Source organism: Mobula birostris, chromosome 20, assembly GCF_030028105.1.
Source record: "Mobula birostris isolate sMobBir1 chromosome 20, sMobBir1.hap1, whole genome shotgun sequence".
Lineage (NCBI taxonomy): Eukaryota > Metazoa > Chordata > Chondrichthyes > Myliobatiformes > Myliobatidae > Mobula > Mobula birostris.
Window position 1 is genome coordinate 25,871,062 of NC_092389.1, and position 26,104 is coordinate 25,897,165.

At 42.2% G+C, this 26,104-nt stretch overlaps 1 protein-coding gene across 5 annotated transcripts in view; it reads left to right on the plus strand.

Annotated features, from left to right (window-relative positions):
- The window catches only part of robo3 (roundabout, axon guidance receptor, homolog 3 (Drosophila)), a 345,220-nt gene that overhangs the window by 51,395 nt on the left and 267,721 nt on the right, over positions 1–26,104 (plus strand). For all 5 annotated transcript variants that reach the window (XM_072238366.1, XM_072238370.1, XM_072238367.1 and 2 more), the window contains exon 2: positions 7,557–7,883. In XM_072238366.1, coding sequence (XP_072094467.1) covers positions 7,557–7,883 — 327 coding nt within the window. The remainder of the gene's footprint in view (positions 1–7,556; positions 7,884–26,104) is intronic.

Consider the following 26,104-nt stretch of genomic DNA (forward strand, 5'->3'; position numbering starts at 1 on the left):
TATAGACATAGAAAACCATCAGTAGGATTTAAAAACTCAGCTGCAGTAAAATCTTTCAAAAGAATATCATTTGTTAATATCAGCTTTATTATTAAAATTGTCAAAATGAATTTGAAATGCTCCTCCAGACTATTTATGGGTCAGCCCATCTCAACAGGCAGCTTTAGCTTTGTGGGAAATCAGTTTGCGGCCCCATTTCAGACTTGTAAACTGTTCAGGCTACAAACAGTTCCCAGGAGCCTTAGCCTGGGGAGGGTCTGTACATGCACACACATAACTCTGCAGCCACAAATTCACATATGCGCATGCATACAGACACACACAGAGAATAATTGTTATAATTAATAGTTATAATGAATAAACAATGTTGTCCTGCCACTCAGTCAGCCTTTCCCTGTGATCTTTATCTGAAGGGGAGATGTGGCACCCATCCATGAGGTTGTGAATGACTGGAAGATGTAATCAGTCAGATTGTTACAGTAAATGCAAATTTAAAAGAAAACAACTGCAGATGAAATATCAAATGGGGGGAAAAAACCTTTTGGATTGTGGCTAAGAATAGGTAAAACAAAGTGTTTTCCTTCCATTCCCCCAAATGAACCGGGTCTCCCTCCCATCTGATCAAAAGCACTGCTTGGTTCTGAATCTTACACGGAAAGGGTTCAGTCTTTGATGTTGAAATATCAAGGTAGAGTTTAGGAATAATCAGTTCGAAACAGAATCTTAATTCAAGGGAATTGATATGAGCTGGGGCTCCTTCCCGTCCTTGTTATTCAGAGTGAAAGTATACAGGAAGAACTGTTGATGTCCCAAGGGTATACAAGTGCCAGCAGCCACTCTGTCAGCCCCCACGATGGTGAAGTGTTAGAGGTCCCATGATGGTAAGTGTTGGAGGTCCCACGATACTGAATTCTTGGCAACCAGGGGTACCATCTGAATCAAAATGAAACATGAGAAGCAGATACATTTTATAGAGCAGCATTTTTCAAGACAAGCAAATCTGTTCAGTTGAATTAGTGAGTAGAGAAAAAAGGAGAGTTAAAGATTTGCAGAGAGATGAGTGAACTATTGATCTGACTTGTGAATGCTGCTTCATTGGCCTTGGTTGATGCACCACAATTTTTACATCTCATACCCTGACTGTCACTACCAAGCAGAATCCATTTATGGACGCAAACACGAGGAAATCTGCAGATGCTGGAAATTCAAGCAACACACACTGAAAATGCTGGTGGAACGCAGCAGACCAGGCAGCATCTATAGGAAGAGGCACAGTTGACATTTAGGGCCAAGACCCAAGGTCTCCAAAATGCGTTCACCAGCATTTTTTGTGTGTGTTGCATCCATTTACTGAGGTGATCTGTGCTGAGGAGAGAAAGAGAAGGGCAGAAGGTATCTGAAAAGCTTCCACAGAATACTGAAGTAATTCACTTAAATATTGACATCAATTGAGTCTTGTAGTATGGATATTTATTTATTGAGCGATACAGGATGGAGTAGGCCCTTACCCCCCTTTGAACCATGCTGCCCCAGCAACCCCCAACAAACCTGATTAACCGTAACCTAATCACAGGACAACTTACAATGACCAATTTGCCTACCCGGTATGTCTTTGGACGGTGAGAGGAAACTGGAGGACTCGGAGAAAATTCACGTATTCCATGGGGAGGACGTACAGAAACTCCTTACAGAAAGGTGCCGGAATTGAACTCTGAACCCCAGAATGCCCCGAGCTGTAATAGTGTCGTGCTAATTGCTACGTTACTGTATCAGAGGATTTGAAACTAATAGGTAAGTTGACACACAACTCAGCTATAATGAAGTTGGCATGTGTGACTGAATGGCCAACTCCTGTCCCTATTATCTTAATCTCATGCGAACTGCAGATGTTCAATGTGTGCAGTGGGTTAAGAGGGGCTTTGTCACTCTGTCTGAGATGCTGAAAATGTTCTGAGCAATTAACTGGAACATTAAGAGATAGCCCTCAAATCTGAGGCACATAGTCATTCGCGTACTTGATCGTAACACACTTAAGCTGTTGAGAGAGTTGTTCCTTTTGTAGGTGTAGTTGCAGTTTGGGAGCTAATTGCACATTTCAATCACAGTATGTGAAATGCTGTCCTTTGCAGGTGAAAGACGGCACAGCAAAGTTAATTGCATAGTGGTGTTGGAGAAGGGGCTGATAATATGAGCAGCAAATCATCCACAGCTGATCCAGATCCACTTACCCAGTGGAAGATAGGGCACATTTTGTTTTCTGACTTTCTCGGCCAGTCTTGACTCTTTAGGGACATTACACCAGCCTTGACTCAGTGTCCCTGTACACAGAGCTTGTGGGGGCAGAGTTATCCTCACTAGTGCTGTTGTTTTTTGAGCCACTTGTTAAATAGGGATCCATGAGTTCATATTTCTGAGAATTTGAGCTTCTCATTACTCCTCTTAAAACGAGGCAAAGTAAATGGTGGAAAAATGTTCAGTTCAAAATATTCTTTTCCTAGGATCTTGTATACCAGGGAGAAGGCAGAGAGTAATTGCTCGTCTTCAGTAGTCTAAGTAAAAGTGCTGTACCCTGACGGAACATGTCAGGAATGTGAATGTTGCACCCTTGCCAGCTTTCTATCCAATTAGTTTAAATGGTGGGGTATGCACAGATTACAGATCGAAAGCACAAACTGCACCGTGACCACTAAGCTGATAATGAGAGTGGGTGTGTAACTGAGTACAGTCTCATTACCAAGAGTCTGAGAATGGGGGTGGATTGTGCAACAGAGAGAGTGTTATAACCGGGAGACTGGCTATGAGGGTGGAGTGTGTAATTGTAAAAGGATAGTTACCGATGATGTGTTATCGAGCATAATTGTTAGTATAAAGCTCAAACCACAATATAATGCCATGTTCAGAATCCTCAGGAATCCTGGATGTAGAACACATGCCAAAAGTGTCTGTTGTGTAGGTAGGCATGTACCTTTCCTCCCCAGGTCACAAATAGTTGACACATGTACAGCCCATATATGCGGATAAGTGCTTGGGAGACCAGTGGGGTTGATTTTTTAGCTCGTGCAGGGATTCAGACATCTCATGCCGTGTGGGAACTCAGTTTGTGGCAAGATTTGAATGGTTGAGTAAAATGCTGTAGTTTAACTACACATTGCCCCTGGTTGGCCTATACTTATTGCCCATTACGCCGCTGGCGTTTAGGGCAGCAATGAAGGTCCTCCATCCCTGGTGCTGTTCAGGGCTTCCTTCGTCATGTCAGTAGCTTCGTCTCAGTTTTCACTACTGTCAATCATGCAAGCCCTAGTTGGAGACTCAGGAATACTGTCACACTCAGAAAAAGAAGAATTCTTCATTGCTGTTTCTGTAACAGTATTGTTTTACCAGTCAGGGTTGTTAGCCCTGAGCTGAACCCCCAAACCTGGAGGACCAGTAGACCACTCTTAGTCTGGCTTCTACCCTTTGACCTTTTTGACATGAATGACCGTACCAAGAGCCAAAGCATAAAGCCCTGACTCCAGCCAATGTAGCTCTCCTCTTCATTGAGACACACAAGCTTCCAAACCCAACAAGGTTGTGGTCCTCTTAGAGGTGGTTCGCCTATGTTTTTATTTAAGTATATTGCTGGGCAGCTGCTTTCTCCAGAATGGAACTCTGTCATGACCTCGGGAGGAACTGCACTCAGTGGCTGCTGTGTAGACAGGTACTCACTGGTACAACCTGTAGTGCATTTTTCTATGCACTGGCCCAGATGGGTAACGTTCCTGTTAATCTGATCCAGTTGAGGTAAACATCTTATCTGCCATGGCAAAATAACAATCCTGGTTAGTTGGCAGCTTCCAAGTTGGTGTCTCAAGATTATTCACAGATATCTTCACGTTATTTTCAGTTTTAATATACGTTCTGGGCAGCAGGTTGGAGGATGCCTGTTGGGGAGCAAGTCTGCGCCCCAGATACTGGATTCATTGGTGAACCTGTGTAGGTTAACGATAAAAAGAATCAAACAAGGAGTTGAGGGCATGTGCAAGTGAGAATAATTTTCATGGGTACAGAGACCCATGGTGGTGGATTGTTCCCCTGGGGTCCGAAGTGTATTTGATGGACTGAATGCTGTCATTATAGAATTGATATAATGAGTGCAGGTGGGGAGCCCTTTGGGGTTGAGAAATACAGCCATGATTCCCCCTCAGCATCCCTCTCCTGATGTGCCTGCTTCCAGTGGAGAAATTACACTTCCAAGAAAAACAGAGTAAGTATTTCGAGTGTGAGGTTATGAGGAATGAGTAAAACTTAATTCTTCAGGCCTGTCAGGGAGTTGGCATTGCCACAAACGTCTTGTTCTGGGGTGTGCTCCTTCAAGATTCTACAACTCAGTTTAAACCACACTCTGACCTAGTTTGCTGATAAAATTACTGCTTGTGGTTTTGGACTCGGCACAACAAATCCATACAGAGTAGTACTACCAACTCTAGTTGGACTTGTTCCTAGAGCTTTTATCACATGCTCTTCTACCTCCAAACACCCCTCCACTATTAGTTGCCCCTGCTATCCAGACAGACACTGCCTCCCCATAACAACAGACTCTTAATTTCCCAATTAGGTGTGACGTTTGACTGTCAGTCAAATAGCATTTCATGCCATCAGCAATATTTCTATAATAAAGAGACAGAAGAAAATGCCACTATTTTTCAATTTTACTACGATTTCTCTCCTGAAGTTGCTTGTTATAGCATCCCAGAGATTAGTCTTTAATTCTTGGAGGTTCTGGAGGGTTGCAAACCAGTGGGCTTCAAAAATTGCCCACATGATAGCAGAGGCCAAATTATAATAAGGATCTGATGAGCTGTCAAAGTCTTCACTCTTTCAGTAATTGACTTTATTTGCTTCTTGAAAAGGGCACATTATGAGTGAATATGCTGTGTTACGATATGATTAAATTGACGATATTAGCATAAAAATGTATTTATGTGAAAGAACCAGGCTCTGGGAGATAAGGGGAATTATTCTTAAGGACAGAATCTTCATTTCCCATTGATAAACCTGTAAAATCCTCTAGTGCTGGAATTGATAAATGCAGCTGATTGTGAGGTGATTAATCTCTTTGTCATAATAGCGGGATTCACATTAAATGGATTATACGTTGATATTGTTAGCTAGAGTCAAAACTGAGATAAACACATGGCAGTCAGTCCCAGTTATAACAAGGAAAAATAGCAGTAAATGCAGCTAGGACTAAGATGGCAGTGTGGCACAATTAACAGTCTTGAGCTAAGATGCTTGGTAAACTTTTATTGGAGATATAGAATTTCTGATTCCATGGCAGATCACTGTGAGCTGCCTTTGGCATTTTTTCCCCAAATTTTAACACAAACGTGTTAATTGGGTTGGAGTGATGATAAGCAAAATTGTTTTGTAGTTCTCCTGCTGTCTTCTATGCTGGTGTCATCTTGAACTATGGAGACCACCACTGTCCTCCATATGAGCAGAAGGCCAAGTGAAGCTCAGAGATATTAATGTAAGTTGTCACATAAATCCTGGCTGGTCTCCTATCTTTCTCCTTCCTTAAACTTGTCCGTAGAACATTGAACAATGCAACACAGGAACAGGTCCTTCATCCCACGATGTTGTGCCAAACTAATTACTGTAAATTAATGAAACCTAATCCTTTCTGCCTGAATATGGCTCATATCCCTATATTTTCTGCACATTCACTGGCTATCTAAGAGCCTCTTAAATAGCTGCATCCGATTTTCTTCCACCACTATCTCTGGATGCAATCCAGGCACCCAGCACTCTCTGTGTGAAAAGCCTGTGCTGCAAATCTCCTTTGAATTTACCCCTCCTCACCTTAAATACATAAGACCATAAGATATAGGAGCAGAAGTAGGCCATTCGGCCCATCGAGTCTGCTCCGCTATCCAATCATGGGCTGATCCAATTCTTCCAGTCATTCCCACTCCCTTTCCTTTACCACATACCCTTTGATGCCCTGGCTAATCAAGAACCTATCTATCTCTGCCTTGAATACACCCAATGACTTGGCCTCCACAGCCTCTTGTGGCAACAAATTCCACAGATTTATCACACTCTGACTGAAGTAATTACTTCGAAATTACTATTGTAATTAGAGATGCAGAGATGGCAGAGGAACTGAATGTGTATTTTGTATCAGTCTTCACAGTGGAAGACGTCTGCAGTATATTGGACATTCAAGAGTGTCAGGAAAGTGAAGTTTGTGCCGTGCAAATTACAACTGAGAAGGTGCTCAGGAAGCTTGATGGTCTGAGGGTGGATAAATCTCCTGGACCTGATGGACTGCACCCTCGGGTTCTGAAGGAAGTAGCTGGAGAGATTGTGGAGGCATTAACGATGATCTTTCGAATACATGTCCTCTGATATTAAATATTTGGACCCTGGGAAAAAGATACCAGCTCTATCTATGCTTCTCATAATTTGATAAACTGCTTGACCTCCCCTCAGTCTCCACCACTTCATTGAAAGCGACCCTACTTTCTCCAATCTTTCCTTATGGCACATACCTCTAACCCAGGCAGCAACCTGGTACATAAACGTGCCACGTATTTTCTACAGCTTTAGGATTTTCATTGATCCACTAGTAATCCTGCCTTCAGTGGCCTAGGGCTTGTTGTTGTTCCTTTTCATGCCTTGTGGTGCATCAGGCAGCAATTTTTGCTGTCTCTGTAGCATGTGACTGTTTTTTACAAGGCCGAGTTGCTAGCTCAACTCTCAACCCAGCACAGTTGGAAAGCGTGCAAGGAGCAGGCGGGATTCGAACTTTGGATCATTCACCTCGAAGACTGGTGCTGAATCCACTGTACCATTGGCTGGCTAGCGGCCTAGGCCTTAAGGCCTGTAATTTCTTTTCTAACTGTCTTCACCTGCTCCAATCTTCGAGAAAGTACACCCTAAGCCCTACCTCTCTCAGTTCCTTCCATTGTTCCTAAAGATAAAAAAAGCTTGATAATGGCCCACTAAATGGCAAACATTTTGGTGATTTCTAGCTGCGTGTCTTGTACTTGATGATAATGCTCTTCAGCAGGGATTTTTTCACTCCATGGACCCAAGAGCTGGGGTCGACCACTGTGATCACTACTCCTTATTGCTATCCACTGATCATTTGCAGAGCATAGGTTTGGATATGAAGCAGCATCCAGTAGTGAGAAGCCCAAGGTCTCCTTGTTGATGTTCCTTTGATGTTATTTGTAGTTGAGGTGTGAATAATATCTTCAAAGCATCATCTCCAGCCTAGCCCTCAGTAGTCTGGACAATGAAGTTGGGCCAACTCGTTGAACTGGCTGCAGTTCTTGCGGAGGTGGGTTTGTCACACCAACATCTGTTGGAGAATTCCAGCACCATTATATATTGGCGATTATGCTGGGGGTGGGGTGGGGGTTTAACATATTGTGGCGATTATCAACAGGATTCTAGTGTCAGCATCAAGAGAATTCATTAGATCGGCCAATTGCAATGGAAATTTTTTTATCATATATTAATTATATTTAATATATAGAATATAACATTATATATTATGTTCTTTTCAGGTTCTAGGCTACGCCTGGAAGATTTTTCACCCCGAGTCATTGAGCATCCCTCAGATCTGATCGTTTCCAAGGGGGAGCCAGCCACGTTGAACTGCAAAGCTGAGGGACGGCCCACACCTATCATTGAATGGTACAAGGATGGAGAGCGAGTGGAGACTGACAAGGATGATTCTCGCTCCCATCGCATGCTGCTCCCCAGCGGGTCGCTCTTCTTCCTGCGTATCGTACACGGCCGGAGGAGCAAGCCGGACGAAGGCGTCTACGTGTGCCTCGCGAGGAATTATCTTGGGGAGGCCGTCAGCAGAAATGCATCCCTGGAAGTAGCGAGTAAGTGACTGGATGAAATGTACCCTCCCCATTCATCACACCACCTCCAGCCCAGGCAGTACCAAGCTGCGTTTTGTGAATTTGAGCAGCCCTGTCTTTCATCATGAGATAGATGAGCAAAGTTGGAATTGTGAGTGAAACAGTGAAGGTTACAATATATTCAAAATAAGGAGTGGTTTGTTCAAGAAAATCCAGGGAAACTGTTCCCACAGTGGCAAAGGGATGCTACAGGCATAAGAGAATTGCCCAAGTGATCAGATGGCAGATGAGGAGAATTCTCATTTCTATTTGATTTGATTCAGTGAATCCTAAATCAGAACAAATCAATTCTATGATCTTTTCTGATTTAGGATTCACTGCCTGAAAATCTTAACAGATTAAAGAGGAACTGTCAAAATAGAGCAGCTCAGACTTTTGCAGGACAGTTGGGACAATCTGAGCTGATCTACAAAGAGCTAGCAAATATTCATTGGACTGAATGGCCTTTTTCCATGCTGAAAAATCCAGTGTATCTACAAATTGAATGATTTTGTTAATATCTCAGAGACCGCTATAGTGTGTGGGATGTGCACTTCAATTTCTTCCTTTTCTTCCTTGGAAAAGAAAGTGTTTCTCAATTTTCAATCCATTATAGCTGGCAGCTGAGAGCGATACAATTTGGAGCTGTCCTCTTGTCCTGAACACCCTCAATATCCTCTTCACACCGAGTGTTTATCAAATATCATCCGGCTGAGTTAAGCCATTGACCAGGCCATCAATACTGCACGGTTGAGCATTACTGTTTCCAGCTAGCAAAAGGCAAAGGTCAGTGCTCACAGCGCATTAACACCCGAGCTGCGATGTCAGCATTTGTGAGGAGGTTCAGATATTCAGCCTGCGACTGACAGGCCCAATGCCACGAGGACAACCTCAAGCTGCAATTTCCCATTGTGCTGACAGCTCTTGTCAAAATATTAACCCCTTGAGGACTGCAGTTGTTTTACTTCACAATGACAAGAGTTAGTCACATTTATACTTGGCAAATAAGCTGCCTGCAGTTGAATTCTCCTTGGTGCTGTGATGTTTGGTGATGGAATCTTTGAATCTTTGACAATGCATTGCCTCCCACTTCAGCTCCCAACTGAGTTGCTTTCTTGGGTTGGGGGTCCTTCATTAGCCAGGGAACAGGTGTTCCAGCGTTTTGAGATGGATTCTGTCGCTGTACTCGAAAACACTGTGATGGCGATGCAGTACACTCAGAGGCCTAAAACTGGCAAAAGAGAATCTCACCAGATTCCAGGAGCCAAATAAATGTGAACCAGTTGGAGTAAGGAGATGGTTTTCCTGGGGACTATTCTTTCATTGCTGAACTTGAGGGATACTAACACTGCTACCCCAATACTTTCATGCCATCATGTCCACAAGGTGTTGATAATCAATATGTGCCAAAGATAAGTAGGGTGGAAGCCTAGTTCCAGCCTACCTGTTGATGTATTCAACAAGGAGATGGCTTATGTTAGTGGTTGCACCAGGTGCAGGGCAGGGAGACCAGTTTGAATGGACATTTGACAATAGACTTTCTCCCCTTTCCCACTTATTTCCAATGCAGCCATCCTTATTTTGGGCATGAAATCAATTTCATACATAGCTATAATTCCCATTCGGTATTTCATGGCAACCTTAGTTTACAATCATTGAATCTTACAGCAAAAAGAATGGTTATTTGTTCTGCACTGAATCCATGTAAGGTGGTGTCAATTCAATGCTTTTTGTCCAGGATTGTGTTGGCAGATGGAATGTAATACAGGAAAAATGTTTGCTGCATAAAACAGAAAAGCTGCTTTTTATTTTAAAAAAGGTGAGATATTGGGATAGTTGACCTTTGAAGACACACAGGTATCCCTGTATAGCAAATGGAAAATGGAAAGTTACTATGAACGGATTTGAGTAGAGAAGTAGATTTGTCTTACTGGAATTACATAAGGCCTTGGTGAGACTGCACCAGGAGTATTGCACACAGTTTTAGTCTCCTTACCTTTCAAGAGTATATTTGGGCTAGAGGCATCATTGTGCTTCCTACGAAGTGGGTTTGAAATGAAGTAAGATTTGAGCACGAGGCCTGCGTTCTCTCAAGGTTCAAAGAATGAAAGGAGGTTGATCTAGCCTGTTTATAAGAGGCAAAGGTAGTGTGAATAGTGAAGTTTTCACAGGGTAGAAATGCCGAATATTGCAGGGCATTTCTTCAAGGTGAAAGGGTGGTGGTGGTGGTCACTGGTACAAAAGTGGTATTTAAGAGGTATTCATACACAGGAACGTGAAGTGAATGGAAGGATACAGATTATGTGCGGGTATCATAGGCTGAAGGCCTGTTGCTGTGCTGTACTATCCTATGTTCTATCTTCTATCCCATTAGATCTTACAGTGTTCAACAGGCTGGATGCAGGGAGGATATTTCCACTTGTTGAAGGATGCAGAACCAGGGTCACAGTGTCAGAATAAGGAGTCTGCCATTTAAAATTAAGATGAGAAGAAATGTCTTCATTGAATTGTAAACTTTCTGTCATTTTACAGTGAAAAGACAAGTTTTTCACTACACCTCATTACATCTGACAACAATAAACCAATTTCAATTCTAATCTTTGGAACTCTCTATTCCAGAGGAGTGTGGCACCTCAGTCATTCATTTTTTTTTAAACAAAGAATGTCAAATTCCTGGATACCAAGGGAAGGTTATGGGGATAATGCAGAAAAAAATAAAGTTGAGGCAGAAGATCAGCAATGACCTTGGTGAATGGAGGGGCAGGAACAAAAAGCCTTTTACATTTTCAGTGCAATATGGAATTGGTGTCAGTATTAAGATAATCTACATCCTATACAGACATGGGCTTTTATATAATAAGACCGGAAGATTATAAGACGTAGGAGCAGACTTAAGCCATTTGGCCCATCGAGTCTACTCTGCCATTCCAAAATGGCTATTTTTTAAAATCCCTGTTAACTCCAGTTTCCTGCCTTCTCCCCATAACCTTTAGCGCTCTTACTAATAAAAAACCATTCAACCTCCACTTTAAAATATACCCAATGATTAGTTCTCCCCAGCCATCCATGGCAATGAGTTCCACAGATTCACCACCCTCTGGGCTAAAGAAATTTATCCTCATCTTTGTTCTGAACGGACTTCCTTGTTATTCTGAGGCTGTGCCCTCTGGTCCTCGACTCCCCACTATAGGAATCATTCTCTCCATGTCCACTCTTTCTAGGCCTTTCAACATTTGATAGGTTTCAATGAGATCTCCCTTCATCCTTCTAAACTCCAGTGAATACAGGCCCAGACCCATCAAATGCTTCTCATACATTAACTCTTTCAATCCTGGAATCATTCTTGTGAACCTCCTCTAGACCCTCTCCAGTGCCAGAAAATCCTTTTTAGATAAGGAGCCCAAAAAGCTCTTGAAGGATCGGAGAAGTATTTGTAAAATACATTGGAGACAGGAGGCTGGAAACAGAACTGAAGATATGTCTGTTGAGAAAGGCTGGGCTTAGGTCCCCAGAAAGGAGCAGGTTGATGTCTGAGCTCATAGCAGTTGTTCAAATTATGAAGGAGTTTTTAAAAGAAAATATTTAAATATTTCCACGTGAGGAGAGGGGTTGGGGGGGGGGTGTCCAACACCAGGAGTTTTATATATACAGTGTCTATAAAAGGTATTCCCCCCCCCCCCAAAGTTTTCATGTTTTATTGTTTTACGACATTGAATCACAATGGATTTAATCTGGCTTTCTTGACACATCAACAGCAAAAGACTCTTTCATGTCGAAGTGAAAACAGATCTCTACAAAGTGATCTAAATTAATTACAAATATAAAACACAAAATAATTGATTGCATAAGCATTCACCCCCTTCAAGTCAGTATTTAGTAGCTGCAACTTTGGCAGCAATTACAGCTTGAGTCTGTGTGGACAGGTCTCTATCAGCTTTGCACATCTGGACACTGCTATTTTTCCCCATTCTTCTTTACAAAACTGCTTAAACTCTGGCAGGTTGCATGGAGATCGCGAGTGAACAGCCCTTTTCAAGTCCAGCCACAAACTCTCAATTGGATTGTAGTCTGGATTCTGACTTGGCCACTCCAGGACATTAACTTTGTGGTTTTTAAGCCATTCCTGTGTAGCTTTGGGTTTATGCTTGGGTTCATTGTCCAGTGATGATTTGGTGTATCATATTAGAAGGGGTGAATACTTACTCAATCAATTAGTTTGTGTTTTATATTCACATAGTCTCTAATATCTCCATTGGGGAATTCCAAAGAAATCTCTTCACGCAAAAGGAGCTTAGTATAGAGCGTTAGCTCAAGGAGTAGTTAGTTAAGTTGACCCATTTAATATGTAAAAGAAAAAGAAATTAAATGCCGAGATGCAAGGGTTAAATGCAGGGTGAGGGGTGAAAATGGTGTGCAATATAAATGTTAGTATAGACCAGTTGGGCCAAATATCCTGTTTCTGTATTGTATACTCTGTATAATTTCATGGGTACAGAGAAGAATGGATGTGAGGGAGTGATTACTTCCGTATGGAGCTGTTTGTAGCAGCAGATAGGCTGGTTGCAATGTGATGTTTGAAACTGCTGATTGTACATATTTAAACCATGCTACAAATATAGAACTCTCTCCTGTGTCTGTATCTATTATTCACAAAGTTCGGACAAGTCAACATTTGCTACTTTTATTTTTTTCATTGATAACAATATTTTTAATTTTGATTTAGGAAGAACTTTTTTTCCCTGAAATTGTGACTCTGTGATATTGATGAAAATCTTGTTTGTCCCCGGGTGTTAAATTCACTTGTGGTCTTGCCCAACGCCTCACCGTACAGGTGACCTGGGTTCAAATCCCACTGCTGCCTGTAAGGAGTTTGTACCTTCTCCCCATGACCGCGTGGGTTCCCTCCAGGTGCTCCGGTTTCCTCCCACAGTCCAAAGATATACTGGTTGGTAGGTTAACTGGTCATTGTAAATTGTCCCATGACTAGGCTTGGATTAAATCGAGGGAATTGCTGGGTGGTGCAGCTCGAATGGCCAGAAAGGCCTATATCAATCAATCAATAAACGAACAAATAAACAATCTGTTGATATCAAAAATCTTAATTGATCCGAAGAGATTTCAGTGCATTCCAAAATTATATAATTTTAAAATGCTTTGGAAATATAGTCTTTGTTTGTAATGCAGAAAATACTGCATGTGATTCATACACTATATATATAGGCATCTGGTAGTCTCGTGAGACCATGGATTTGCACCTTGGAAGGTTTCCAGGGCGCAGGCCTGGGCAAGGTTGTATTGAAGACCGGCAGTTGCCCATGCTGCAAGTCTCCCCTCTCCACGCCACCGATGTTGTCCAAGGGAAGGGCACTAGGGCCGATACAGCTTGGCAGGGCAGAGCAATGTGTGGTTAAGTGCCTTGCTCGAGGATACAACACGCTGCCTCAGCTGAGGCTCGAACCAGCGACCTTCAGATCACTACACCGACGCCTTAACCACTTGGCCACGCACCAACACCATACACAATAAGATCGCATAAGCACCAGTAAGATAATCAAGGATCATCTGTTGTTAGTAATCTTGGTTGAAGGATATATATTAGCTGAAATACTTTTTCTCTATATCACTGCCATGATATAGGGACATAGAAATACAACAAGGCCATTTAACCCTGGTATCTTGAAGCTCCATCTGAGGGCCTCAGTGTCCCGGGGAAAGCACACTCTCCTGAAGCACTGTGCTGTTGTGTTGCTCTGTAAGTGCTCTGGGAGCTTGGAGTTTCTGCACTGGCCTCATTTGCCATGGCTTGCCAAAGTAATTGAAATGCCAGTACCTCTCTTCCACAAGCAAACGCATGGATGAATAAAATGAACCATATAGTAGAAAATAACTTCCAATAAATGTACTCATTTACTTGTTAATATTAATTGGCCAGAAGAATTACAGGATGTTGGAGTTGTTTCCAAGCTGTTCAGTGTGCAGAATTACATGTTTTCACAACAGGTCTAGTGGAGTGTAATGCCAGCACTGCTGCGACTAATTTGCATGAGTAGCAGATACGAGGATGAAAATGGTAGTCTTAATAATGAAGCATTACTTCCTTTTCCGGACTGTTTAGGGGAGCTCTAGTTAATTAATTCTACAAACAAAACAGCAGTGGGCATATAGATGCCTGGATCATGGAACTGAAAGTTCCTGGGACCAGTGTAGACAGAAGTTGCCTCATGTTTGGTGGTCCCTAAACAGTTGGACTGATGGGACTATTGTGTGAGTAAATTCCACTGTCCAGAGCTCAGTACTGGAGGTGTGGGGTAGATTGCTTTTGGGAATCAGGGAGCATTTATACAGAAAGATCTCTTGGGGGATTAAATGGCTAAACTCCATGAAACAACTGGTGTCATGCTGACAGTGAAATGTGCAGGATTGACTGGACAAAACTTCACCCTTCCAATCATATTTACTGCTGGAAATCCCTTCACTTGGGTAGCACAATCCTATGTTATTCCTTTTACCTGGGTTATCCTATGATTGTTCGCCCGCACAATATTGTTCCTTCAATTTATTCCCTTGGATAGTGGTGTCTCTTGAGATTGCTTCTGCATGATTCGCTTCATCAGGAAACAATTGTCCCACAGTTCCTTTTACTGGGCAGCATTTTCTTTTGGCCCATTTTGCTGGAATTCTCATTTAACAGTCTCATTTAACTCTCCTTTCTTGGATTATGCAGTCCTGGATTCATTTTGCCTCAGTAACTTGATTCAACATGTTTCTATTAAGCTAGGCAGTGCAGACCAACCATCCATTTTCCTTGTCTAGTACTATCTCAGGTGGTTCCCTTAACTGGATGCAGTCATATGATTAACCTCATCAGAGCAGTATGTCCTGTGATTCCCATTCCATGTCTTATATTCCTCCTTTAGATGGTCCTTTCAGAAGAAAGTGCAGTCATTGCTGGATATCTTCAGCTGGCCGTTTCCTGCCTGGTGCCTGGTATCTCCTTCGGGATGGCAATGTTAACTTCAGAGTGAGCAAGTCCCCAGGCCTGATATTCAGTCACCAATAAGAATGCTCATGAGCTACCAGTATTCCAGATCTTTGTGGGATTGGAAAAGAAACCCTGTCTTCACCAAATTTTCCTATAACCTGTTCTGCCTACATTCCCATCAATTCTACCACCCGCCTACTCAAGGAGAGTTGACAGTGACCAACGCTCATGTGTTGGAGACGTGGGCAGAAGCCACAGCACCCAATGGAAGCATGTGCACAGGGAGAACATAAGAGAAAGGAGGAGGAGTAGACCACCTGGCCCATTGAGCCTGCTCCGCCATTCATTAAAATCATGGCTGATCTGGCCACAGACTCATCCCTACCTCCCTGCCTTTTCCCCATAACCCTTAATTCTCCTTCTATGCAAAAATCTATCCAACCTTTACTGAGGTAGCCTTCACTGCTTCATTGGGCAGAGAATTCCACAGATTCACCACTCTAGAAAAATCAGTTCCTCCTCATCTCCATCCTAAATCTACTCCCTTGAACCTTGAGGCTATGCCTCCTAGTTCTAGTCTCATCTACCAGTGGAAACAACTTTCCTGCCTCTATCTTATCTATCTCTTTCATTTTTTTATGTTTCTATAAGATCTCCCCTTATTCTTCTGAATTCCGGCAAGTACAGTCCCAGGCGACTGAATCTCTCCTCATAGTCTAACCCCTCATCTCTGGAATCAACCTAGTGAACCTCCTCTGCAACGAAAATGTGAAGAGCACACAGCTAACATCTGAACCTGGGTACAGAAATGTGAAATAATACTTCTACTGGCAGTGTCACTGTGTCATCCAGGACAGAACTTAGTCATGAGTTACTTTTTTGGGCAAGGCTATCCTACGATTTGCTCTACCTGGATAGTCACATTGAAGGTTCCATTAGGATGAATGGAAAGCCCATGATTCAACTTACTCGATCAGTACTCACTTTATCGCTATGATACGCTATTATGGGATTTCCCACAGTTTGGAGAGTACTGTCCCATGTTTCCCTTTACCTGGATGCTATTGTTCCACATGGGATAACACCAAGCACAATGTACTTTATCTGCATAGCACTGTCCCTAGTGACTCTTGTTATTTTGATAGTAACATCTCACAATCAGTTTATCTACAGAGTACTTCCTCATATGATGTCATTTAGCTGCGGAGTATTGCCCTGTACTTTATCGTATCTGCATAGTACTGCCCCAGAATGAATTATGTATGCCATGACTTACCTTCTCTGGATAGCCCCATCCCATCTGTTTCTTATTACTTGGAAAATATTGTACCATATTCCCTTTTCCTGAATAATAGTAACCCACTTTCTTTCTTTAGACTCACTTTCTTTAGAATGTATTATTCCATGTGGTTCCTATACCTGTACCAGATTCATAGAAACATAGAAAATAGGTGCAGGAGTAGGCCATTCAGTCCTTCGAGCCTGCACCGCCATTTATTATGATCATGGCTGATCATCCAACTCAGAACCCCGCCCCAGCCTTCCCTCCATACCCCCTGATCCCTGTAGCCACAAGGGCCATATCTAACTCCCTCTTAAATATAGCCAATGAACTGGCCTCAACTGTTTCCTGTGGCAGAGAATTCCACAGATTCACCACTCTCTGTGTGAAGAAGTTTTTCCTCATCTCGGTCCTAAAAGGCTTCCCCTTTATCCTCAAACTGTGACCCCTTGTTCTGGACTTCCCCAACATCGGGAACAATCTTCCTGCATCTAGCCTGTCCAATCCCTTTAGGATTTTATACGTTTCAATCAGATCCCCCCTCAATCTTCTAGATTCTAACGAGTACAAGCCCAGTTCATCCAGTCTTTCTTCATATGAAAGTCCTGCCATCCCAGGAATCAATCTGGTGAACCTTCTTTGTACTCCCTCTATGGCAAGGATGTCTTTCCTCAGATTAGGGGACCAAAACTGCACACAATACTCCAGGTGTGGTCTCACCAAGGCTTTGTACAACTGCAGTAGTACCTCCCTGCTCCTGTACTCGAATCCTCTCGCTATAAATGCCAGCATACCATTCGCCTTTTTCACCGCCTGCTGTACCTGCATGCCCACTTTCAATGACTGGTGTATAATGACACCCAGGTCTCGTTGCACCTCCCCTTTTCCTAATCGGCCACCATTCAGATAATAATCTGTTTTCCTATTTTTGCCACCAAAGTGGATAACTTCACATTTATCCACATTAAATTGCATCTGCCATGAATTTGCCCACTCACCCAACCTATCCAAGTCACTCTGCATCCTCTTAGCATCCTCCTCACAGCTAACACTGCCACCCAGCTTCGTGTCATCCGCAAACTTGGAGATGTTGCATTTAATTCCCTCATCCAAGTCATTAATATATATTGTAAACAACTGGGGTCCCAGCACTGAGCCTTGCGGTACCCCACTAGTCACCGCCTGCCATTCTGAAAAGGTCCCGTTTATTCCCACTCTTTGCTTCCTGTCTGCTAACCAATTCTCCATCCACATCAATACTTACCCCCAATACCGTGTGCTTTAAGTTTGCACACTAATCTCCTGTGTGGGACCTTGTCAAAAGCCTTTTGAAAATCCAAATATACCACATCCACTGGTTCTCCCCTATCCACTCTACTAATTACATCCTCAAAAAATTCTATGAGATTCGTCAGACATGATTTTCCTTTCACAAATCCATGCTGACTTTGTCCAATGATTTCACCGCTTTCCAAATGTGCTGTTATCACATCTTTGATAACTGACTCCAGCAGTTTCGCCACCAGCGACATTAGGCTAACCGGTCTATAATTCCCCGGTTTCTCTCTCCCTCCTTTTTTTAAAAAGTGGGGTTACATTAGCCACCCTCCAATCCTCAGGAACTAGTCCAGAATCTAACGAGTTTTGAAAAATTATCACTAATGCATCCACTATTTCTTGGGCTACTTCCTTAAGCACTCTAGGATGCAGACCATCTGGCCCTGGGGATTTATCTGCCTTCAATCCCTTCAATTTACCTAACACCACTTCCCTACTAACATGTATTTTGCTCAGTTCCTCCATCTCACTGGACCCTCTGTCCCCTACTATTTCTGAAAGATTATTTATGTCCTCCTTAGTGAAGACAGAACCAAAGTAATTATTCAATTGGTCTGCCATGTCCTTGCTCCCCATAATCAATTCACCTGTTTCTGTCTGTAGGGGACCTACATTTGTCTTTACCAGTCTTTTCCTTTTTACATATCTATAAAAGCTATTACAGTCAGTTTTTATGTTCCCTGCCAGTTTTCTCTCATAATCTTTTTTCCCCTTCCTAATTAAGCCCTTTGTCCTCCTCTGCTGAACTCTGAATTTCTCCCAGTCCTCAGGTGAGCCACTTTCTCTGGCTAATTTGTATGCTTCTTCTTTGGAATTGATACTATCCCTAATTTCTCTTGTCAGCCATGGGTGCACTACCTTCCTTGATGTATTCTTTTGCCAAACTGGGATGAACAATTGTTGTAGTTCATCCATGCAACCTTTAAATGCTTGCCATTGCATATCCACCGTCAATCCTTTAAGTGTCATTTGCCAGTCTATCTTAGCTAATTCACGTCTCATACCTTCAAAGTTACCCTTCTTTAAGTTCAGAACCTTTGTTTCTGAATTAACTATGTCACTCTCCATCTTAATGAAGAATTCCACCATATTATGGTCACTCTTACCCAAGGGGCCTCTCAGGACAAGATTGCTAATTAACCCTTCCTCACTGCTCAAAACCCAGTCCAGAATAGCCTGCTCTCTAGTTGGTTCCTCGACATGTTGGTTCAAAAAACCATCCCGCATACATTCCAAGAAATCCTCTTCCTCAGCACCTTTACCAATTTGGTTCACCCAATCTACATGTAGATTGAAGTCACCCATTATAACTGCTGTTCCTTTATTGCACACATTTCTAATTTCCTGTTTAATACCATCTCCGACCTCACTGCTACTGTTAGGTGGCCTGTACACAACTCCCACCAGCGTCTTCTGCCCCTTAGTGTTACGCAGCTCTACCCATATCGATTCCACATCTTCCCGGCTTATGTCCTTCCTTTCTATTGCGTTAATCTCTTCTTTAACCAGCAACGCCACCCCACCTCCCCTTCCTTCATGTCTATCCCTCCTGAATATTGAATATCCCTGAACGTTGAGCTCCCATCCTTGGTCACCCTGGAGCCATGTCTCTGTGATCCCAACTATATCATATTCATTAATAACAATCTGCACTTTCAATTCATCCACCTTGTTACGAATGCGCCTTGCATTGACACACAAAGCCTTCAGGCATTCTTTTACAACTCTCTTAGCCCTTATACAATTATTCCCCTTCTACAATTATTCCCCTTATTTGGATAGCACTTTCCCAAACTTACTAGCCACTTTTCAATGCGAGCCTGAATGCCATTTTGGACTTGCTGCATGAACCATTTTATCTCCTGTGGACCTTCAAATAGAATTGAGCATTATGCATTTATCACTGAAAAGCAAACCTATGTCTGGGATGTTGTCTAATCCAGTAGTGATTCTGTATCATATATACTCTCAGCTATTTTTTGATAGTACTTTGAGTGAATTGAATTGACCAGGCTAGTTTCTGTGATGGTACCTTAGAAGGAAACAGCGGAAGAACATCCATTTAGTGCTTGGTTGTGAATGCTTTGGACTCAATTTCCACACTTGGGTACTCGGCCCTGTATCATTGAGGATAGTGATGTTCTTGGAGTTTCTTCCTACAGTTAGAATTCATTGTCCACTACCTAAATATGGCAGGACTGCAGAAATTTGATCTGATCCATTGTTTATGAAGTAGCTCAGAACTGTCACTGTGTACTGATCTTGTGGTTGAATGCACAAGTAGACTGTATTAGAGCTTCACTGAATTAATACATCTCATGTAGAATATTGTGGGTCATTTCTTGAGGTATGGATTCAGTGGTACACCAGCTTGTGAGATAATAAATCATGATGGAATTCAAATGTATTCCTGGTAGCGTTTGACGTTGTGTCTCATACTTAACCAGTTTTGAGACACCATATCTTATATTTTGGCCCCATGATACACATTTTTAATTGAATTATATTTACCTATATCTGTTTTTCTAATATATTTTAGAAATCAGGGTCCCCTGTTGGAACTCACGGAACACAGTACAATTTATTCCAGTGATGAAGACCTGTATATGTGACAAGTTGGTACAATTCTTTGTAACAGTTGTTTTTCCTGCAGGGGGTTGGGAAGCAGCAATTATCTTTTGACCTTGTCTCTGACAGCTCTCAATGGTAGTTTCGTGTGAAAAGGAGAGAAAAAATGCTCACCAATACAAAACAAGAGGCAGACCCCACGCAGGGAGGTATGAACAATGCACAGAAGAGTGACCAGTCAAGGAAGGTAGATATAGAGTCACAAGTAACGGGGTAGTCATGGGGAGGGTTACAGATCAAGTTAGGAATAAGGCAGGCTTCATTTGGTTGAATAGGTTGCAGTAGTTGTTTTCCCCTCAGTTGAGATGTCCAATGGAAATACTTCAGGGGTCATGGTGGGAAGTCAAATGGTCACAGTTCATAAGTTGTTTAAATCAAGATTGCTGTTTGACAGATAAAGTGTTACTTCTCAGCTGACACATGCTAATGCTTCAAAATGGCTGGGTCCAATGTTGGACAGGATCTGAATGTCATATTGCAAAAGCACTTGGGGCATGTTTAAAGAGACGGGCATTGGAGTTTAGCTCCAAGCCACTCAAGCAAACATAGAGATAAAGAATTCCATGCAAAAGGAACATAAGTGGAATACTTCCCGGGATTAGTACATCGAGTGGCATTGTGGTGTCATGATTTTTCCTGTTAAAAGCTTTTCATCCTACCACATGTAGAACAAATCCCCACAGACCAAGATTCCAGTTTGAGATCTCATTCTCTGCTTGGTCAGCTGGGCTCTACAGGACAAGGGTTAGCTTCATCACAGTTAGCCGCAGCGGTGCTAACTACGGGGAGCTTAAGATTGCAGCTCAGATTAGTGTGTCTGATCAACACCCCAGCAGCCAGTAAACCCTGCTGAAATGTATGGAGTGTGAGGGTGTGGAAGATAGATCCCCCTGTCCTCATGTTTTTGAATGTCAAGGTTCATGTCAATCTGATCTTCAATTCTGCAAGGTATCCGAGCATAGCCAGCCTTTACAGGGGAATGAGCATCTTGGCTTATCAGGGTGCCTGGATATGGATGAGTGTATAACATTGCAATGGTTGGGATGCAATAGTGCTAAATTTCAGACTCCATTTATTATGCTGGACATGAACTGGCCAGACTGAATTCCAGCAAAGCTTTCTACTTAGTAAAACTCTTAACTGGAAGCTGTAAATCATAGAATTTATCCTGACATTCTTTACAGTTGAGAAAAAAATAAATTAATTGGGATTCATTGCAATAACTTAGCAACGTGGAGAGTTTAAATGCTTCATGTAGATTTGGGCTGTATTGCAGGATGGCTGATAAATACCTACTATTGTGGCCACCCTATTAAACCCCTCCTTGCATGGCTGATGTGCTGTATTCTCAAGGTTACAAACCGCTTCTTATCTGTCCTGCCTGAACCTTGATTGCCCATCCAGATTTGAATAAAGCTGTTAAGCCTTTGTTTCTGCTAATGGTTTTATGGAGGCACAGCCTTAGCAAATACAGGAAAATTCAGACCTTATCACTGTTTAAGGTAAATTATTGCACACCTGTGACCTACCCCGGTGGTCGAGCTGGTAGGTCTGAGCTGACAGGTCTGAGCGGAGGAGTGCAGACAGTGCAGTCGTTTCTTTGTACAGGGGAAGTTATGAGGGTCATTTTCTCAAAAGAGACTTAAAGGTGACCTGATGGTTAATCTTGGAAGAGAGAAAAGGGGTTCAAAACTATAGACTGCAAACATAAGGCAGTCACTAAGGGGACATAACTTCAAGGTGATTGAAGTAAAGTATAGGGTCAGTGGTAGATTTTTTTTACGTAGAGAGTGGTAGATGCATGGAGCACGCAGCCAGAACTGGCGGTAGAAGCAGATATATTAAGGGCATTTAAGAGACTCTTAAATGGGCCCATGGATGAAAGAAAAATGAAGAACCATGTGGGAAGAAGGTTTAGATTGATCTCAGAGTAGGTTAAAGGTTTGACACAACCTTTGTGTTGTACGGTTCTATGTAATATAAATGACAAGCAATTTAGGAGCTAACAAGTTGCTCATATTTTTGATAATATTGCTGTGTCTACTCATGGCACATTTAACTTAATCAGCATGGATGTAAGAGGAAGTTAGGTAACAATATGAGGAAGAAAGGAACTGAAAATGTGCAAGTAAAGCATGGTGAATTAAATAAGGTGGGAGGAGTGTTAACACAAACATGGGCCTTTGGCAGTAGGATCTGATTCTGTGCTGAAAATATTGTGGGACAGGACGTACTAAAATGACCCATTACCTAAACTGGCCACCTTTGATGTCCAGACACACACCAACCTGACCTAGATGTGAGGACTGGTGCAGCCACAATGACTAGGCCTTTGGAATGACCTTTCAGTGGTCAAAGGGCTTTGAGTATGTTATATGTCTTTGATAATCAGCATTACATAATAAAAAAATTAAATAATATAATAAGAAAGAAAAGAACAACCTAAAGTACTAGAAATTAATTAATCCCATTGATAAACAGCATTTGCCCTTCTACTCAAGGTTACCAACCCCTTTGCAATGCATGGGGTTATGTTGCCATGCTCTCTTCTCATTACAATCATCAGGCAGAAAGTACAGGAGCCTTAGGTCCCATACCACGAGGTTCAGAAACCGTTATTACCCTTCAACCACCAGGCTCCTGAACCAATGTGGATAACTTCACTCATCCCAACAAAGAACTGATTCCACAACCTATGGACTTACTTTCAAGTACTCTACAGTTCATGTTCTCAATATTATTTATTTATTCTTTTTTATTTGCACAGTTTGTCTTCTTTTGCACATTGGTTATTTGTCAGTCTTTGTTTATGAAAAGTTTTTCATAAATTCTATTATAGTTCTGTATTATTTTCCTGCAAATGTCTGCAAGAAAATGAATCTCAAGGTCGTATATGGTGATGTGTATGCACTTCAATAATAAATTTACTTTGAATTTGAATTTGACTTTGAAAGCTGAGAGACAGATGCAAACAATATTCTGCCTCGCTCCTCTGAGCATTATTGGTCTCAGCAGTGGATCAGATACAATGGCATCTGAACTTCCAGCTCTACTTTCTGAGGAGTCTGAGGAGATTTGGTATGTCGCCAAAGACTTTTGCAAATTTCTAAAGGTGTACAGTGGAAAGCATTCCGACTATTCGAATAGGATTGCAAGAAGCTGTAGAAGGTTATAGAGTCAGCCAGCTCCATCATGGGATCACCCTCCCCACCATTTTGGACAGCTTCAAGAGGCGGTGGCCCAAGAAGGCTGCACCTGTCAGGAAGGACCCTCACCATCTGGGACATACCCTCTTCTCTTTACTACAATCAGAGAGATGGTACAGGAGTCTGAAGACCCACACTCAATGATTCAGAAACAACTTCTCCACCTCTGCCATCAGATTTTTGGATGTTCGATGATGAACCCATGAGCTCCAGCTCAATTTCTCTTTTTTTATTGCACTATTTATTTATTTTGCAATGTATAGTAATTTTATGTCTTTACATTGTACTCCTGCTGCAAAACGACAAATTTCATGTCATATTAGATGGTGATAATAAACCTGATTCTGATTCTGATATTGCTATGCCTTCACAGCCACTAAGTCAAAATCCTGGGACTCAGCACTTTATCTTACTGTGGATCAACAGTTATCTCAGCAGTTCATGGAAATAACTTACCAGCAGCTTCTCGCAGAAGCTTGGAAACAACAAAGAAGATGCTCGAGCATTTTGTTTGTTGCTCCAGATTTCAACCCCACCAGTCTCTTGAACTGGGAAGCATGTCCGTCTTGTTCAAAATGTCCTCCTCTCAGGGATGAATTTTTAAAAGTGAAATGGACAGACCTGTGAGTTGGATAATAGATACTGTGTGATAAGGGGATTAATAAAGGGGTCAGGGTGTCGAGTGCACTTCAGGAGAAATTATGTGCACAGAGTCACTGAGAGGCTGTGAGCTGTGGATAACGTGCTATCGGTGTCACTCCTGAGTAATTACTCTGTGCAGCCAGTAACCACTGACTGACAAGTGCTTCATGAGCAATCAGAGAGAAACTGTATATCCTTATTATTGATCTCCTTAAACAGTTTAAAATGCTTGAGTGCATTTTGTTTTAGCGAAACCACACAGGAATGATAGTGGTAATGTGATAGTTGTCAGCATTTTCTATAGATCTGTAAGATTTGTAAATAGTTGTGCAGAACATTTGTTTTAAACAGTGAGGTGCCATTCTGATACTGTGTTGAACTGTGCTGTTGAATCATAAATGCCTACATCTTGTTCCATAGGGCTACAACGCCTTACAGTACCAGAGACTCGGGTTCAATTCCTGCCGCTGCTTGTAAGGATTTTGTAGGTTCTCCAGGGGCTCCAGTTTCCTCCCACAGGCCAAAGACGTACCGGTTGGTAGGTTAATTGGTCATTGTAAATTGTCCTGTGATTAGGCTAGGGTTAAATCGGGAGATTGCTGGGCTGCGTGGCTCGAAGGGCCGAAAGAGCCTATTCCACACTGTATCTCAGTGAATAAATAAATACCTGATATAGACAGTTCCCGTTCTCAATGCTTGTTGCTTGGGTGTAACAACATGGCGCTCTTCACAGTTGCAAAATTAACACAGGCCCCAGCACCGTTTGGAGTGACCAGCAGTAGATCAGTATCTCTCGAGTCAGAGCGTTGTGTACGTCACACCAGAGCCTTGAGTACATAACTATGCTGATAGTACATAGTGGTTTTGAGGATAATTTACATTTTTGTAGGGATGCCTTTCCGATTAGGGTTTGTGGAGAGACTCCATCTGCCTTCTCAAATGGGCGTGCTTTGCACAAGAAATGGGAAGTTTAATATGTTTCTCAGTCAAAATCACTAACAGCTTGAAAATCAAAAGACAGTGCAGATGCTGGAAAAAAATGCAAAAAAATGTTGGATCATTGAGCAGGTCAGGCAGAGAGAAACAGAGTTAAACGGAGTTATTATTTCAGGTCAAAGATCCTTTGTCAGAAATGTAGGCCAGCTGAAAAGAGAAAATGAACAGAAGTTAGGAAATGAGGGCAATTAGGATACAACAGAACAAATGACTTCATTAACTAAATAACTATATGATATCTACAACTTATCCTCATAACAAGTTTGGCCTTACCCTATCAGAGATATTTCCTGTGTCCTAGTCATCCCTCCCGCAGCTTCTCTGTACCTTAAACCAACTTGTTTTTCCCCTGTTGTGACAAAGGGTATTCAATCTGAAACATTGACTCTGTTTTTCTTCCCTTCGATGCTGCTTGGCCTACAAAGTCTTCCAGCATTTTCTGCTTTCACTTAGTTTTTCTATTAACTGAAGTTTTCTGATTTTTACATTTTCAACCATTTCATTTCAAATGTCTTGCTAACATTTACGCGACAGCGACTTGGCAGATTAAAAGGCATAGTTTGGGAATTGGGTACTATGAAGGCCCCTCACATCAGCTGGTGGTTGAGGGTTGGAAGGCCAGAAGGAATTCTCTGCAGGGAGGATTTTCCTTTTATGATGAACAATTTTAAGGGAAGTAGTAAGCAGGGAGGAAATGAAAACTCAAATCCATTGGTGGCAATCTTCCATGCAACTTCCAGCTTCAGAACAGCCCATCACTCCTGGGCAGCTGAGGAGTTTCCCTGGATCAGGAAATGGGAAGAAAACTTGGAGATATCTGAGTAGACTAGGAGATATTACAGACTTGACATCAAGGGGAAGGGAGAGTAATTAAAGTACCAGGTAGTGTGCTAATTGGAATGGGAACGTGACAGAGGTTGTGGGCTTGCAATTCTTTATTCCAATTTCATTGCTTTAGCTATTCAATAAGAAAGAGTTTAAATTGCCATTGTTTTTCTCATCTGTTGATCTTTGGTTTGATAATGATCATTGATTGGAAGCACACTTCAGAGCGAATGTACTTTTAATATGTGTCATCAGCTCTCCATACTCTCCAGACTCCAGAGAGCTGTCTCCTGTCTTCTGCCTG